At 43.1% G+C, this 16,910-nt stretch overlaps 2 protein-coding genes across 2 annotated transcripts; one reads left to right on the top strand and one right to left on the bottom strand.

The window, feature by feature from the left end:
• Positions 1-3,594: 3,594 nt before the first annotated feature.
• Positions 3,595-4,572, top strand: LOC127680068 (olfactory receptor 2A12-like). Its single transcript, XM_052175647.1, has one exon. The coding sequence runs from the start codon at positions 3,601-3,603 to the stop codon at positions 4,570-4,572; it is 972 nt and encodes a 323-aa protein (XP_052031607.1). The 5' UTR covers positions 3,595-3,600.
• Positions 4,573-14,897: 10,325 nt separating this feature from the next.
• LOC127680067 (olfactory receptor 2G3-like) lies at positions 14,898-15,845 on the bottom strand. The gene has a single exon (XM_052175646.1). It carries the CDS (start codon positions 15,843-15,845, stop codon positions 14,898-14,900), a length of 948 nt encoding a protein of 315 aa, XP_052031606.1.
• Positions 15,846-16,910: the final 1,065 nt, after the last annotated feature.

Here is a 16,910-nt window from a genome sequence, read left to right as displayed (position 1 = left end):
TGATGGTCAGTGTCGCTGACGGAACTGTCCTACACCACAGAGACACAGCTTGATGCACATCCTGGGCATGGCCATCACAATTTTCTTTCTTGAGGGTGAGGCATGTGAGTCTGCTGTAGTCCAGCATGGCCTCAAGTTTATTATGTAGTCCAGCATTTTTTTACTCCTAATTTAAGCCTTCTAGATGCTGGCTTTGTAGGTTGGAGCTACCATGTGCAGCAGCATGTGGTCTGGAGCTTCATCCTTATATCTTCTTTTGTAGTGTTAGGACCACAGACTTGGCCCAGCAGCCCTGGTGGGACACTATAAGCCAAACTAGAGGCCACTGTGCTTGGAAACATAAAAGGCTGTGGATGATTAAATGGTGTTCCCATACTCTCAAATCACACCTGAAATACTATTTTTTCTTGGTCCATCTACCTTGACTACATTCCAGAGCCTCCCACACTCAGACCACAAGAAAATCTCTCCAGGAGAGCTGGTCTGTAGTTAGTGATCTGGTACTGTCCTAGGAGCACTGATCTGTGCAGAATCTCAATGAGCTCAACTAGAGGACACTAAAGGCTGCATTCTTCACCTCCCACTTGAGAGCCTGAGTGCCAGAGCAGAGAAGGCAGGGACTGAGAGACAGGCTCTGAGGCGGGACCACCTTACCTCTGCATACTTCCTTCATGCCATCCTTGTAATCTGGACCAAACTGCTCTCTTTGAGCCTTATATTTCCACCTTTAGCATATGGGTAAAAATACTTCATTCAGTGATTTGTGATGTTAGCCTAAAGTTAGGGGAACAATAGCTGGAATATGAAAATTTCTCAATAAATATTAGTTGTTTTATTATTGTAAAGATCAGGAGATCACCCATCTTGCAATACACTGTAATAGATAATTCTATTTTGGTTGTGTGGGGATTCGGTTAGCAGGGGTTTGTCTATGTTATTGTCCAAAAATTTTATCAGACTCCTCTAGGATTCTATAGACTATAACCAGCCAATGAACAAGAAGTGCAGCATGTATCCTATCCTGGGTAAGGGGTGGGGGGTGTTAGCACCACTCAATGGCTTCCTAACAGAGCTGGGTCATGCTGAGTCCACCTTATGGGCATCACAGTACAGTTGGTGGTTCCCTGCATCCCCTAGAAGAAACTAGACAAGTGTCCTAATGTGTGAGAGAGGCAGAGGTGTGTAGGGCATCAGTAGTGGTCTGGAGGACATTTGCATGTGAGAAAGGGGAAGTGGAGGAGACATCTGGGTATAGAAGCTTCTCAGAGCAGGCAAGTTACGTACATCTTGAGCATCTGCCTCAAATGACAGGACTTCAGAGCTCTTAAAAATCTTTCACCAGGGGCCAGATAGGACCCATGTGAATTCTTCCAGAAACCACAGCAGTAGTCACATGAAGAATACGTTGATGCCAACAAACAGCCAGCAAGGAGAAGCAGAAGTGGACACAAAGTCCACCCCCCAAGCAAGAAGCAACTTGTTGATTTGCCATTGATATCTGCTATGAAATATTTTCGTTGTTTGTTTTGTTTTGATTGAGAGAATGGAAGGAGAAAGAACATGAAGTTGGGTGGGGGAGGATGTAGGAGAAGATGGAGGACAGGAAGAATATTGCCAAAGCTTATTGTATCAAATAATTTCTACAAAATAAAACAAAAAGACTGCATTGAAGGAGGGATACTTAGAGCCAAGGGTTCATGGAGACTCTGATGCAGCAATGCTGGGAGAGATCATGGGCTCCTGAAGTGGTTTGAAAGAAAGGATGGCTGTGAGGGTGATGAGCAGGGACAGGTCAGGAGAGGGGATGGGGACAGGGAAAGTAAAGACTGGGGATGTCTTCAAGTATCTTTCATGTTTCTACTCTCATCAAAAGCAACTCCAGCCTTAACCATGATGTTGCTCATTAGCATAGGAGAGGAGCCCTCGTTGAGACTATTTAGTATTTAGAAATATATTTTTTACATGTCTTCCCTTGAGCACTTGTTTGTACGTGTCTATGTGCTTACATATTGTTTCAGAATTATACTTAATATTTGTATTGCTGGGCAATGCATTGAATGTGTTCAACCTTACTGAGTACATCCAAGCACACACTAAAGGGTTCATTTTAATTTTCTACCCCATTGGATCTAGACTTGTTAATGTGTTACTGCAGCCATTCTGGTAGGTGTATGGGGATGTGAGACTGAGAAGCAGAGGTGGATATGGCTCTGGGGTGTTCTTCTGCAATGTCCAGATGAGTAATGGTGCTGAGAACCTCTTACCCTCATCAGTGCCTAACAGACAGCTGCCTCCGTGAAATGCCATCAGTAGTGTTCTCTGTTCAACTGGAGCATCTGATGCCATGTTTGTGGTTTCTAAGTCTTTGTATAAATATCTTGAGTACTCCTTTTTTGGTTTTATTTCTTATCATTATTTTTTCTTCCATGGAAAGTGCTCTTTTAATGAAATACTTTGTTTACCCTAAAGTGATAAATGTATTTATCAGGTTTGATTCTAAAATTTGGTTACTGTAGATTTACTACCCAAATCTACCATACGCCTGCAAATGATTTTTTTGTGTATATGCAGAGGGGGCTAGGAGTAAAGAAGGAAGATATTTTCTGCTCCCATATCCATAGGATCTATCAACATCACCTGGGATGGTTACAGTGTCCCCAATGCATGGCACACTTGAACTCTGTCATTATTCAAATGGCTGTTATGTGCATGGGTATGTGTCTGATGAATGTTTATTGTATTTGCTTCATCTATTTGTTTATTCTTGGTGTGTGTGTGTGTGTGTGTGTGTGTGTAAGAAAGAGGGAGAAAGAGAGCATTGTGAGTATGTATGCATGTGTGTGTGCATGTATGTGACCATGTGTCTGAGTGATTGTCTGTGTGTGCATCTATGTGACTATGTGTCTGTGTGAGTGTCTGTGTGTGCATGTATGTGACCGTGTGTGTGTGTGTGTGTGTGTGTGTGTGTGTGTGTGTGTGTGTGTTCAGAGACTGACATGGGATTCTTCCTCAGTTGCTCTCACCTTATTCATTGAGGCAGGGTCTCTCAGTTGAACGCAGTGCTCATCATTTCAGCGAGTGTCACTGCCCACTTGCTCCGTGATCCCTTTTCTCTGCCTTTCCAGACACAGATCGAGAGTGAGACAACATGTGACCTGTCATGTGTTTTGTGGTGTTTCCAGGAGTTATGTGAGATGCTTTAGATGTTCAGCATGATCCTAAGCCATAACTTATTTGATAGATGAAGAGACTGAGGCATTTGGAGGTTCAGTAATGTGAGAAGAGTGCACAGGATCTGACCACTGAGTTCAGATCCAACATCCCAGAACCGATACACAAATGTGTGTGTGTGTGTGTGTTTATAAAAAGCATTATATTTATTTACATATATGTGCTTTTGCTTATATGCATGCTTGTTTACCACGTGTATGTCTGGCCTGTGGAGGTGAGAGAAAAGAGTCAAATCCTTTGGAACTGGAATTCCACAGCTTTGAGTTGTCTGGTCCACTGGAACAGCACTCAGTGCTTCAGCTTTGAGACACCTCCTCAGCCTATATCTTCCCCTTCTGCCATTATCACTGGCATGTGACACATAGAATAATGGATTCTCTTACAGCCTCCACCATGTGGTTGATTCCAGTGCAGAACCAAAGTTGGGTTTCAGAGTTCATCCTGATCGGCTTCTCCAGTGACCCCACGACCAACAGCATCCTCTTCATTGTCTTCCTTCCCATCTACCTGAGCTCAGTCCTGGGCAACGGGCTCATCATCATGCTGGTCTGCCTGGACACACAGCTGCACACTCCCATGTACTTCTTCCTCTGTGTCCTCTCCCTGTTGGATATGAGCTATGTCACCACCACCATGCCCCAGATGTTGGTGCATCTTCTTGCTCACTCTCAGACCATCTCCTTTGCTGGCTGCTGGCTGCAGATGTATGTGTTCGGTGCCCTGGGTATGACTGAGAGCATCCTCTTTGTGGTCATGGCTTATGACAGGTATGTGGCCATTTGCTATCCACTGCGTTATACTGTCATCCTCAACTGGGGTCTGTGCATAAAGTTGGTGTCCAAGACTTGTGTCTGTGGTTTCTTCTTCTCTCTATTACATACTTCCTTCACCATGAGTCTGCCATATTGTGGGCCCAACAGGGTCAACCACTACTTCTGTGAAGGTCCTTCAGTACGTACCCTGGCTTGCATGGATACCCACCTTATTGAGATGGTGGACTTTGTCTTGAGTGTCTTTGTAGTTCTTTCTCCAGTTTTTCTCATTGTGGCATCCTACATTCATATTGTCAAGGCAATTCTCAACATCAAGTCCACCCAGGGGCGCTGCAAGGCTTTCTCTACCTGTGCCTCCCACCTGACTGTGGTCACACTCTTCTATGTTCCAGCCACTTATGTCTACATGAGGCCCAACTCCAGCTACTCCCCTGAGCGAGACAAGCAGGTCTCACTCTTTTACAATGTCTTCACAGCCTTGCTCAACCCCGTGGTCTACAGTCTGAGAAACAAGGACATCAAGAGGGCACTTCTCAAGGTGATGGGACTTGGTAGGGTGGACTGGTAAGTCAGAATCCTGGGAAGCTGGGCGTATTCACTACTTAAGAAAGCAACAGTATCTGTATTGTAACTCATCTGTTCATTTGAACCAACATAGTACTTGGTAGATAGACAAACTATGGTGAAACTAAGATGTCTATCTTTTTGGACAGGCTACACTAAGGCACCAAAAACCTCAATAATCTCTGTGTATTATTAACTAAAAACTTTCATTTGTTGCTCATGATTTTGCTAACTGTAGGTTGGGAGTGACCTTCTGTTCTCTCACATCTATTATGAACCATTAGATATTCTGTAGACTACAGATATCTTTAGCAGAAGAAAGTAACTGTGCACAAAACTTATAATGCCTCAAAGCGTCTCAGAAATGACATATTGTTTACATTGATTGAAGCAAGTTAGGTGGTCAGCCGCAGTGTCAAACTCTTCAATGTTATTTTCTTCCTACAAAGAAGCAATGGGCGTTATGTGGAAAGGTTTGGTACATATAACTTCTCTACCAAGGTCAGTAAAGAAAAGGGATAATGTAACCTCTCACTGTACTACAGAAATCAGTATCATACATGAAAGTAATGAGAAACATCTATTGTGTTTCATGTAATTGACATGATACTGTAAACCAGTGAGTGTCAATCAATATAAACAATGTAGTGTATAAAATCAGTATATGTTACCAATAGTAAAATTAAGACAATAGTATGCCTAACCTGTTCAGCTTAGAGATGAGACTTTGTGCATTAATACAATGTGGTTTATGGGTAAATATGGTGAACTATACACTGTGTTGTCAAAGACACAACATTTAACATTAATGGACCTGGGTTCTCACCTTCACCTTGGTTACTTGCTTAGTATATGAAAATGACTTTGGTTAATTTATTTCTTTCTGGATCTTACTTAATTACTCAATAAAATTCCAAAGCTTGTCTGGACTCTGGAATTCCATCTCTGTCCTCTCCTCTCCCATGTGGGAACACAGTGGCAAGGCGACTATCAATGAACTAGAAGGGGGAAGAAAATGCTCAGTCAATTCTACTCATTTTGCCACACCACCTCAGAGGTGATGGTTAATCTTGCCTGTCAATGTGACTGGGTTGAGAGACACCTGGATAATTTGTGAGCACATTTCTCAGCATGCCTGTGAGATGCTTCCACAGATGGTAGGCATGTGGACCAATCATTCAAGGCAAGCTTGGTTTTCCTTGAATAGGGGTGACTTTTCTCATTGTCATGCCCTGCAGACTCTAGATTCCAGCTGTCTTCAACTCTACTCATACTGGCACTTCTGAGAAACCTATTTCCCTATAGATCCCTGAGCTGACAGATTCATGAAAGAAACCCAAGATTAATGTTATTTCCACCAGTAACAAGCTATGCGCTGGAAATAGACACCAAATCAGATGTCTAGAAATGAGGGTGCAGTCTCTGAAGAGATCAAACACAGTTCATCAGTAGAGAAAAATGGAGGACAGGGGCATGATTAAAAGGCATGAACTAGAAAAGTCTAGATGAAAAGGAACCCATGCTTAGCTGATGCTTGTGGATGAGAAGGAGATGGCTATGAAAAGAGAAGAAGCAAGGATAAGCCTCGTTTTAGAAAGAGCCGAGGGCTGCTGGGAATGATGACGCACACCCCAGCACTATGGAGGCAGAGAAAGGCTGATCACTAAGACGTTGAGCCCAGTCTAGTCTACAAACAGAGTTCAAGCCTACCCAGGGCTACACAGTGAGCCTCCCCTGACCTGACACACACACACACACACACACACACACACACACACACACACACACACTGGAGAATGTTCAGGAGAGGCAGAGATAAATTATAGGGTGGGGCAGATAACAGCTCCATTAGGATACTGAGACACTGATTGGAGGAGTGACGCACTCCAAGGGATGATAAGCTCCAGTATAACCCTGGCCTTAGGAGCGGGTACTGGGAAAGGGTAGGATCAAATGCTGGGACTCCCAGGGGACTCAAGCTATGACTGTGAATAAATATTGTCTCCCTTAAAGAGCTGCAATGCCTGTGTATACCTGGAATAGACTCTGTGTTGAGATTCCTGGGAGGAGTGATCTTTCTTGATTATGCTGCTGGAGTTTATATGACATAGAGAGAATTTGGAAAGAGCAGAGTTGGGGTGGAGAAGAAAAGAGCACAGGAATTTGATAAGATGGTCCTGGGAAATACATAGGAGGGAAGTTCCTGACTACAGTTTAGAATGCACTTGAATTTGCAGCCTCAGATGCTGTCATGGAAATCTGCAGCCTTGCACATCAAGCCACTTGCTGGGCACCCTCAAGTCCTCCTGTGCAGCTAGCTACCAGGTAGACTCATTCACAAGGCTCCCTGCATGTCACACATATAAGCTGTTCTTTCTGCAAACCCTGCCCACAGCGAAGGCCTCTGTTTCCAGAGGTGTGTTCTGCCACTCATTGCTGGCTGACATACCCACTCCCTATGTGTAAGTTTGCGTGTCAGATCCAGAGTGGTCTGGCCTGACAAATTACCAAATTTCTTTGTCAACCAGAACCTGAGCACACATGTTGGAGATTTTTAGTTAATTGGATCATTTGAGGTAAGAAGATCTTATTTAAATCAGAAGACCTACCTTAAATCTGAGACACACCTTCTCTCAGCAGCCTGTACAAAGGAAAAGGAAGAAAACTTTTTTGCTCTTTGTCTTCTTGCCCTTGCCCTTGCTATGCAGGCAGCACTGCATACTTCTGACATGTACTGAAGACCAGCTGAGACACCCAGCCTTGTGGACTGAAACAATTACTGGATTCTTGGACTTTCCATTGGAGACAGCCATTGTAGAACTAACCGTACCAACTGCATATACTGCCTTCTGAGGAACCTACTCTAGCCCTCCAGCCTCCTACCATCCTATAGGCATTTTAACTGTGTCAAGAAGCCATCCCATCTTTCTGTCAGACCAGCTACTTTAGTGTGGAGGGTAACATTGTAAGACTAGTGGATTCCATGAGTATAGGCCCACAGCAGCACTTCTCTGACTGTTAAGTGAGTTCCTTCTTGGGAAACCGTGATGTGTGGAATACCATGATGGCAGACAAAACATTCTGTTAGTCCACAGATAGTGGTTTTCACAGAAACATTCATGTGCTGGAAAGGCAAATCTATTGCCAATGTAATCATCTTGCCACCAAGTATTAACGGGGTTCTGTAGCCCTGGCTCTGGATAACTAATTGTATTTGCTAACTGAAGAGTGTCAACTCAAAATATGGTTTTTGTGCTTAAAAGCTTACCCAGAGAAAGGCTTGGTGCTACACTGGGATTCTGAATACCCAGCATAGTCACTGGCTGGCTAATTAAGACTTTCTTATTGCCTTAAATCCCATGTTATAGGTTCTCTCTGGTGGATACCCTGCAACAATATCTGAGGCACAATGTTGATCTCTGTTGGCAGATCTGGCATGCGGCAGGAGCTGCAGCTAGGTCAGCTTTGGTGAATGAACATTCATATTGTTGCTTTGAACTTCTACTTCCTGCTCCTTGGGTACCATTTATTATTCATATATAATAATCTGAGACACACCTTCTCTCAGCAGCCTGTATAAAGTACAAGGAAGAAAACTATGTGGGTGTGGGTGTATAATTTATTATTCACATATGCATATACACACACACACACACACAGACACACACACACACCTTTTTTGAGATAGAGTCTCATGTAGTTTAGGCTGGCCTGGATCTTTCTATGTAGCCAAGGCTGGCCTTGAACCTTTGAGTCTTCCTGCCTCTTTCTCCCAAGTTCTATGATTACAGATATGCATTGCTAATGCCCAGATGTTAAACTGCCCCCTCTCTTTTACACACACACACACACATGTTGCAGGAAATATTTTTAAAAAAATGGAACCGCCTCATCCCCAAGCTTGTGCCTCTGCCCCGGCAGCCTGCCCGGCCAAGCACTGTCAGGCAATAGCCAACCTGTTTTTATCTTGTGAAGATTCTGACTCAGAACTCCAGTCTCTCCACCCAGCTCACTAGGTTTCCAATGGCAGATTGCTACTGCCAGGCCCATGTTTCAAAATCCCCACGAGCTTTGTGATGCACATCTGGTGAACCCACACTTTGCCAGCTGTACCTTTCTCTCCTGAACCCAGACAAGCTGCTTTGTGAAGGAAAACACAACACAAACTTAGTTCAGAAACAGCAGTAACTCAATCGCTGGGTGCAACAACTAAAGTCCTAATCTTGTAAACCTTATTAAATCTAAATCCTCCAGTGGCAAATCCTGATGGATTCACCATTGAAATCAGGAGACACTAGTAATGGCATCTTGTCCTCACACTATCCTTGTCCAAAAGGACCTAACTCTCTCCTGCTTTCCTCTCTTCCTTCATCCAACCCAGAAGTCCCTCCTACTCACCCAGTGATTGGCTCCTTTATTCATTAGGGGATTGGTTCACAAGAAGTCACCTAAGTATGACTAAATATTACCATTTTGTAATTTATAAAATATAAGATAGACCTAACACCCAGTCCATCATTTATGTCATTAAAATAGAACATTATCATCTATTCTAAATTAAAAGATTTATGATTTTACTTTGATATATGTCCTGGCTTTAAATTGTATGCCATCTGGAAACCATCCTCTCAAATCTGTTCTCTCAATGTTAAATAGCCTGGGTTGGCTATGAGACTGACTATAAGTAATTTTTCAACCCCATCAGAAATCTGAGAATGACCAACTTTAACTGAAAATATATAGGAAGCTTAACACAGCTTCCAGAATTGAGACAAATTGTAGAGACAGCTGCCTACCTATACAGCCCTAGTAAGTCAGTAAGTTGGAGCATCCATCTCTCTTCAGCATTATGGCCCAGAATCATCTGACAGACCTAGAGAAACAGGAAATTAAAGACTAGCCAGCCTATTCTGTCTCGGCAGAACTAAACTGTCCTAACCTGTAAATTGTATTCTTTTTCTGGACAGTACTATGTCTGTAGATGAAATGAGGCAATTCTTGCCTAGTGACTGTCTCACCACAACTGGAGCAACTCCACTGATGCCCAATTTCTTCTTTGAATCCAAAAAAGGGAATGCTGTCAGGAGCAGACTTGTCTCAATAAGTGAATAAAAAACATTAAATGTCACATTCTGTGGATTTCTGATGTTTTTTGAAACCAACTATCTATGCAAAGTAATCTGGACTGTTTTCCATTATCTACCCTCAGCTATTTCTGACTAAATATCTGAAAACACCTTAACAATAAACTCAGGGCCATGAATTTGCTATTTGGCCCTTAACTCACAGGCTTAATCATCTGGGATCAGTTTATAATCACAACAACAGAAGAACTGGGTCTGCGCCCTGTACTTTTAAATTTTTAGTATCCATAGAACAAATTTATACCAATGAAAACCTTGATTTTGCATTAAAATAAATTCTGTACCAAAATAAGGAATTATGACTTACTTAGTAACAATTAATTACAACATGTCACCAAGGCTGTATATTCTGTAGTATACAAATCTCAAAACAAAATTTTAGTATCATCAAGGTAACTTTTTTGTTTGATTCTCTGGAATCTAGGTCTCTGGGGGTCTCCCTCTATCAAATCTGATCCATATTACTCTGAAAGGTATAAATACCTTTATCACCTTTTCTAAAAACACAAAGAAAAAAACCTTTCTCCCAAATCAGCATATCCTTAAGCCAGTAACCATAAAAACCTTTATATTGACCTCTCTCCCAGAGGAATAATATTACTACAAAACTCACAGTCACACCATTTTGAAAGTTAAAACGATCCAAAACAAATGAAGTAAACTAAAATACTGTATGTGTCTATTCTTAGGCCTTTTCTATGTTGCCAACAAGGATAATATCCCAAAATTCCCATGGAGCCCACGTTAGACAGAATTTGAGTATCCTGTAAAGTGTACTAGAGCAATATATCTTTATACCATCTTTAAAACAATTAATTCAAATTTCACTAACATCTGCCTATAGGAAGCAGGCAGTTTTTGCTTGTTAAGTTCTCTGCCTAAAACAGCCATCTTGTTATATCATCTATCTGTTTGGCTCTCTACCTGGAGCCACAGACATTTATTTTATTAATACCTGTTCACTGCCCTCTCTACTTGAAGTCAGTGACTAATTTTCCCTATCCTAGTTCCAAACCACAGGCAAAATTCCCCACGTGATTCAGACAAAATCTGCATATAAATCTATCCTAAAAGCAAATAATCCCAATCTTATAAATTCACAGTTCAATCAATCTCTGCCTCAAGAAATAGGCAACTTCCGTTCTACAACTCTCTGCCTCAGAGCAGCCTGCATTCCCCAGCAGGGGATCTCAGAGCCTGCTTTGTAAGTTTCAATTCCAGCACTTGTGTCATGTGACTCATCTCAGCGCTACCCTGCTACCCACCTAAAAAAAAAAAAAAAGAAAGAAAGAAAGAAAGAAAGAAAGAAAGAAAGAAAGAAAGAAAGAAAGAAAGAAAGAAAGAAAGAAAGAAAGAAAATAAAATAAAATTCTACCTCTCAGGTTAATAATCTTACATTTCTGGTGGATTCTTGCCAGCGCGTGGGTTTGCCACTTGTTGTGGGAAGTATTAAAAAATGGAACCTGCATTTGTGCTGGCAACTCCCTGGCTCGGCAGCCTGACCAGTCATACACTGGCTGGCAAGGGCCGACCTGTTTTTATCTTGTGGAAACTCTGACCCAGAACTCCACCAGCTTGCTAGGTTCCTATTGGCGGAACCTACTATGCCAGCCCCCATGCTTCAAAACCCCCACGGCCTTTGTGGTGCACATCTGGCAAACCCACACTTTGCCAGCCATACCGTTCTCTCTTGAACCCAGACCAGCTGTCTTGTGAAGGAAACGACAACACAAACTTAGTTCAGAAACAACAGTAACTCAATCGCTGGGTGCAACAACTAAAATCCTAATCTTGTAAGCCTTATTAAATCTAAATCCTTCAGTGGTGAATCCTGATGGATCCACTGTTGAAACTGGGAGACACTAGTAATTGCATCTTTTCCTCACACTATCCCTGTCCAAAAGGACCTAACTCTCTCCTGCTTTCTCTTTTCCTCCATCCAACCCGGAAGTCCCTCCTACTCGCTCAGTGATTGGCTCTTTTATTCACTCCTTGTCCTCAGCCCCTCCCAGGATTGCAGAATTAGCATCAACATACAAACATCTCCAGGCCCATCCACAACACACACACACACACACACACAGAGAGAGAGAGAGAAAGAGAGAGAGAGCAGGCAGTTTCATCCTCATCCTCTTGATTGGCACAAAAAGGCACAGTTTCTCAAACAATTGAAAGCAGAGATTAGAGTTTAATAAACTAGTTCTCACAGAGGTTGGGGCACATAGCGAAAGTTCTACAGCTACTATGCAAATAAGATTGTATTCAAACTCTGTTGTGTACTCATTGTCTCTTCCCATTACCACCCAGAATGTTCAGCCCCAGGGCATGCCTCACCCACACATTCACTCTCATCCTGACCTTAGTCTTGGCCTAAACTCTTCTTCTCAATGCTTCTATTTGAAGTCCCTTTTCCTAAATTTATGCTTCATTCCAAATATCTTTACTTCATTTTGCTGAAAGAAAAACCTAAACAAACTTTAACCTTGTTGGCTAGGCTGACTATATTCACTGATTTCGAGGACCACACAGCTGGGCATTACATTGTTAGCTTCCCACTGACTTTGTAGTACGTGACATCTCTGCCATGTGAGTTAGGGATAACACAACCAGCTCCTCTAGTTTTTTGAGGGTTTTTTTTGTCTTTGTTTTTTTGTTTTTGTTTTTGTTTTGTTTTTGTTTTTGTTTTTACCACTTTTCTCCTGTCTTTGAGATTTGATGCCAGGCCATATCAACCAGTCTTTCTATATGGTCCCTATCAGCTATCTCTCATTGTCCCAGCATCTCTCTTTAAACCGATTTCCTTACTGCTTTCCGTAACACATCCAGCAAATGTCTCCTGTCACTGTCTTCAGTGACATCTAATTGGACAGAATCAGTATTATCTTTATTGAAGTCTTCACTGCTTTTTTGAGTACCATTGACTAATAGATATTTGATAATTCTGATTAAACACAGAAATATGACACTGTCTCACTGAGGCATTTTTTGGAAGAACTTGCCATGTCTTTGAGTTGATGCTTCGAGATTTCAAAAGCCACAGCTGATGGGGCAGAAAATGTCTGGGGTGCTAGTATGGATTGTGGGATACAAAGGATTAATAAATGCTGGGAACACCTTTGCCTCCTGCCTCCTGCCTCCTGCCTCCTGCCTCCTCCTGCCTCCTGCTTCCTGCTTCCTGCCTCCAGCTGGTGGGAAGAGTAGGTAAAGTATCCTGAAAGCCCTCTGCAAATCCAGCCTGTCTCCCTGAGTGGGACTTAGGACTCTATAGAGCACACTTGCCTATGCCTTCCTTAAGGTACTAGGGACCACATGGAGCCTTAAGCTGGGCTTTTGTACTGCTAAAAACCATCCAGATATCTCTCTACCCCAGCCTCCTCAGTGCTGGGATTACAGACATACTCAACCAGGCCTGCTGCCTCAGCAACTTCTAAAATTAAATATTGTAATAACATGACTGCTACTCAGTTCAGATTTGAGCAAAGGTTTATTAAAAGCTGCATCACATGGGGTATTAATGAAGAAACCTTTAAGCAATTCTGGCTGATTGTCTTTAGCATGTCTTCAGGCAACATCTTGAGGGACTGAGTTGATGAGTTTCTAACTAAATCCACAGCAGCCTGAAATACAAACAAATGCTAAACATGCCTTTGAGTATCCCTTTCTTTTTTAAAGGTTTAATTTATTTATTCTTTACTTAATTATTTATTGGTTTGTTTATTTGTTTATTTAATATATTTGAAGAGCACACTGTAACTGTCTTAGTACATACATCAGAAGAGGGAATCAGATCCTTTTTTTAATGTATGAGTGCTCTGCTGCATATACACCTTCAGACAAGGAGAGGGCACCAGATCCCCTTATAGGAGGTTGAGAACCACCATGTGGTTGCTGGGAATTGAACTCAGAACCTCTGGAGGAGCCGTTGCTGCTCTTAACCACTGAGCCATCTCTCCAGCCCTGAGTATTCCTTTCTTATGGGCAGAATGGCTGCTCTCCCTGGACTGAAATAGCCTCGAATGTTGCTTGACAACTGAGAAGTTAGAAACAGACTAGAACAGTGATGTTTATATAGAGATTCAATACACCAAGCATCTTTTAGGGACCTTTACCTATTTTAACTTCTTGCAACAATTCCACAAGGTGGTTTGCTATAATTATTACTATCACCCCAATTTTACACACAAAGAATCAGCCTACAAAGTATGAGCTTGTAATCATGATATCATTGAGATGATGTGTCATCTGTGACCTGAGAAACACCACAGCAGGGCATCTGCTGAAGGATCTAGTGAATCATATATCATGAGGCCCCAGACAGTGATGCATTGACAATCCATATATATTATGCCTCTCTCTCTTTCTCTCTCTCTCTCTCTCTCTCTCTCTCTCTCTCTCTCTCTGTGTGTGTGTGTGTGTGTGTGTGTGTGTGTGTGTGTTTAACATTGTCAACTTCATGGAATCTAGAATCACCCAGGAGACAGCCTCTGAGCATGCCTAGGAGGGCTTATCTAGATTGGAAGGGGAAGATGCATTTTAGGTAGCACCATTCTGTAGACCAAGGTCCACAGAAAAATCAGGCTGGGTCTGAGCATTTATTTTCCTCTTGCTTCCTGACTGTACCTACAATGTGAGCAGCTGCCTCAGGCTCCTACCACCATCATTTATTTCCCCACCATGACAGGTAATATCCTTGAACTAAAAGCCAATATAACTTGCCTTCATTTGGTTATTTCTGTCAGGGGATTTTGCCCCCATGAAAGGAGAAGTGAGGTCACTTTCCCTTTCTCAGAAAACTGTTCTTGATCCTGATGGCAATAAAATAGTTATTGATTCCAAGTCCTCTGGGTTATCTTGTCTTAGCATTTTGAGTAGATTTACTATGCCCAATAATCACTCAATAGCAGATGTTAATGACACTTTATTTGTGTCTGAGCCTCTACTGGCACAGGAAACAGAAATGAATCAGACACTTAATGCTCTGTCTCTTGATGGATCCCTTAATGCTTGAGAATAGCCCAGCTTCTAAAACATCAGCCAGTCATAGCGGAAATCTGCCTTTGCATGTCATCTCCTTTAACTCTCAGTGAACGGTTCTTGCCCATCCTCTGTGTGATGAGGATCAATAAAGGAGGAGAGCTAGACTGTTCTTTCAGGTACTGTTGCAGCCTTCTATGTCTGAAGGGCCTCACTCAGAGGCTCCTCCCCAGCCCGTTACTTTGAGGAAAGCCCGCTTCACGTCTTTGTTTCTGAGGCTGTAGATTATAGGGTTAAGGAAGGCAGAGATTACATTGTAGAATAGAGCCAGTTTCTTGTCCCTCTCTGGGGAGGCATTGGCCCCAGGGTTCATGTACATAAACATGGCAGGTCCACAGAACATGGTGACCACGGTGATGTGAGAGGCACAGGTGGAAAAGGCCTTCAGTCGACCTTGGGCTGAGCGGATTCTCAGAATGGTGGCAAAGATGCAGATGTAAGAAGCCAGGATGAAGGAAAGAGGTACCAGGAGAAGGATAAAACCTAGGATAAAGTCTATCCGGTCATTGAGGGATGTGTCTGCACAGGCAAGCTTCAGAACAGCAGGGACCTCACAGAAGAAGTGATTGATCTCATTGGGGCCACAGTAGGGCAGCCTCATAGTGAAGACAGTGTAGATCAGAGAACAGCTGACACCCCAGAGTGCACAAAAGACTACCATTGCCCCGCACAGCCAAGGCCTCATGATAACCTTATATCTGAGTGGGTGGCAGATGGCTACATATCTATCATAGGCCATGACAGAGAACAACCAGCCCTCAGTGATGCCTAACACCAGAAAGATGTACATCTGGGCTACACACCCAGAATAGGAGATAGTTTTCTTCTGGCAGACGAGATGCACCAACATCTGGGGCACTGTGGTGGTGACATAGCTCATATCCAGCATGGAAAGGACACTGAGGAAGAAGTACATGGGTGTGTGGAGACGGGAGTCCAGGTAGATCAAGGTGACTATGAGCCCATTGCCCACAAGCGTAGAGAGGTAGAGGAAGAAGAAGACATGGAAGAGGATTATATTAAGTTGGAAATTCCTGGAGAAACCCAGAAGGATGAACTCTGACACGGAGCTGTGGCTCTCATTGGAGAAGCCTTGCATTCTTCTCCTGCAGAAAGAGAAACAGACCTAGTGGCACAGCTTAGCACGCAGTTAGGCACTTTGCCCATCCCCAAGACCTTAATCTTCCTTGGAATTAATGTCAGTTCAGAGACTGAGGTCTACATTCAGGATGTTCAGTGTCTCAGGCCAGAGCCTCCAGGACATCCTTTCCTTTCATTGTCTCCCCAATGTCCTCTTCTTTCCCCTTTGTTGGGACCTGTCTTTGCACTCCACTCCGCACTGTTTCTCATCCCCCTAGTGCAGGCTGCAGAGAAGGAAGAAGAGAATGAGACACTCCTCCTCTCCTATCTGAAGGCTTTCTATGAACATCTGAGAGAGTTGGAGGTGTGAGGAGAATATACAACTTCATAAACAGGGCAAGTTCTTAGTAAATTTTACTTGCATCTGTGTTTGTTGATCCTCTGGAAGCTTTTGACATTTTCTTTTAGATGGAGTCACTCAACAGTCCTGCCTCTTCCTGCCCTTACTCACCCCCAAGCAAGAGCCTCCTTCCTGCTTGACTCTATAAGCTGACTTCTACTTGAGACAGAATGGCAGCTACTTTCCATGCTCTGAGGCAGATGCCAGACTGTACTGGGTTCTGAGAGGTGAACTGGACTATAAGTAAGATGAGATGCTGGGACCAGGTCGGAGGAGTTTTAACTAAGGCAGGAATTATTCATAGCATGTATACACCAGAGGAAGAGACACCAGAAGGAGAGAAGTGATGTATCAAGAACGTAGAGCAAGCTCCATTAATGCCAGGTCCAGTAGGACAGGGATGAAGGGACAGAGGTGAGGAGGAGGAGGACTCAGATGCATGGGACCGTGTCCGTCAGAAAGCTCACATCCACGTTCCAACAGTCCGGCCTCAAGGACTCTTTCTTCATGGCAGCTTGTGTACAAAGTGAGGAAGATCTGACCCAGGGGTTGAAAATCAGATGCCCAGGCTCAGCTGGATTAAACAACTGTCTGGTACCAACAACACAGATACTACAGCACAAGTTTAAAATCTCTCCTCACACCTGACTAAAACATCCAACTATACCCAGTCATGGTGGCAGC

The sequence above is a fragment of the Apodemus sylvaticus genome, chromosome 3 (assembly GCF_947179515.1).
Source record: "Apodemus sylvaticus chromosome 3, mApoSyl1.1, whole genome shotgun sequence".
NCBI lineage: Eukaryota > Metazoa > Chordata > Mammalia > Rodentia > Muridae > Apodemus > Apodemus sylvaticus.
This window is presented reverse-complemented; position numbering and strand designations above follow the sequence as displayed.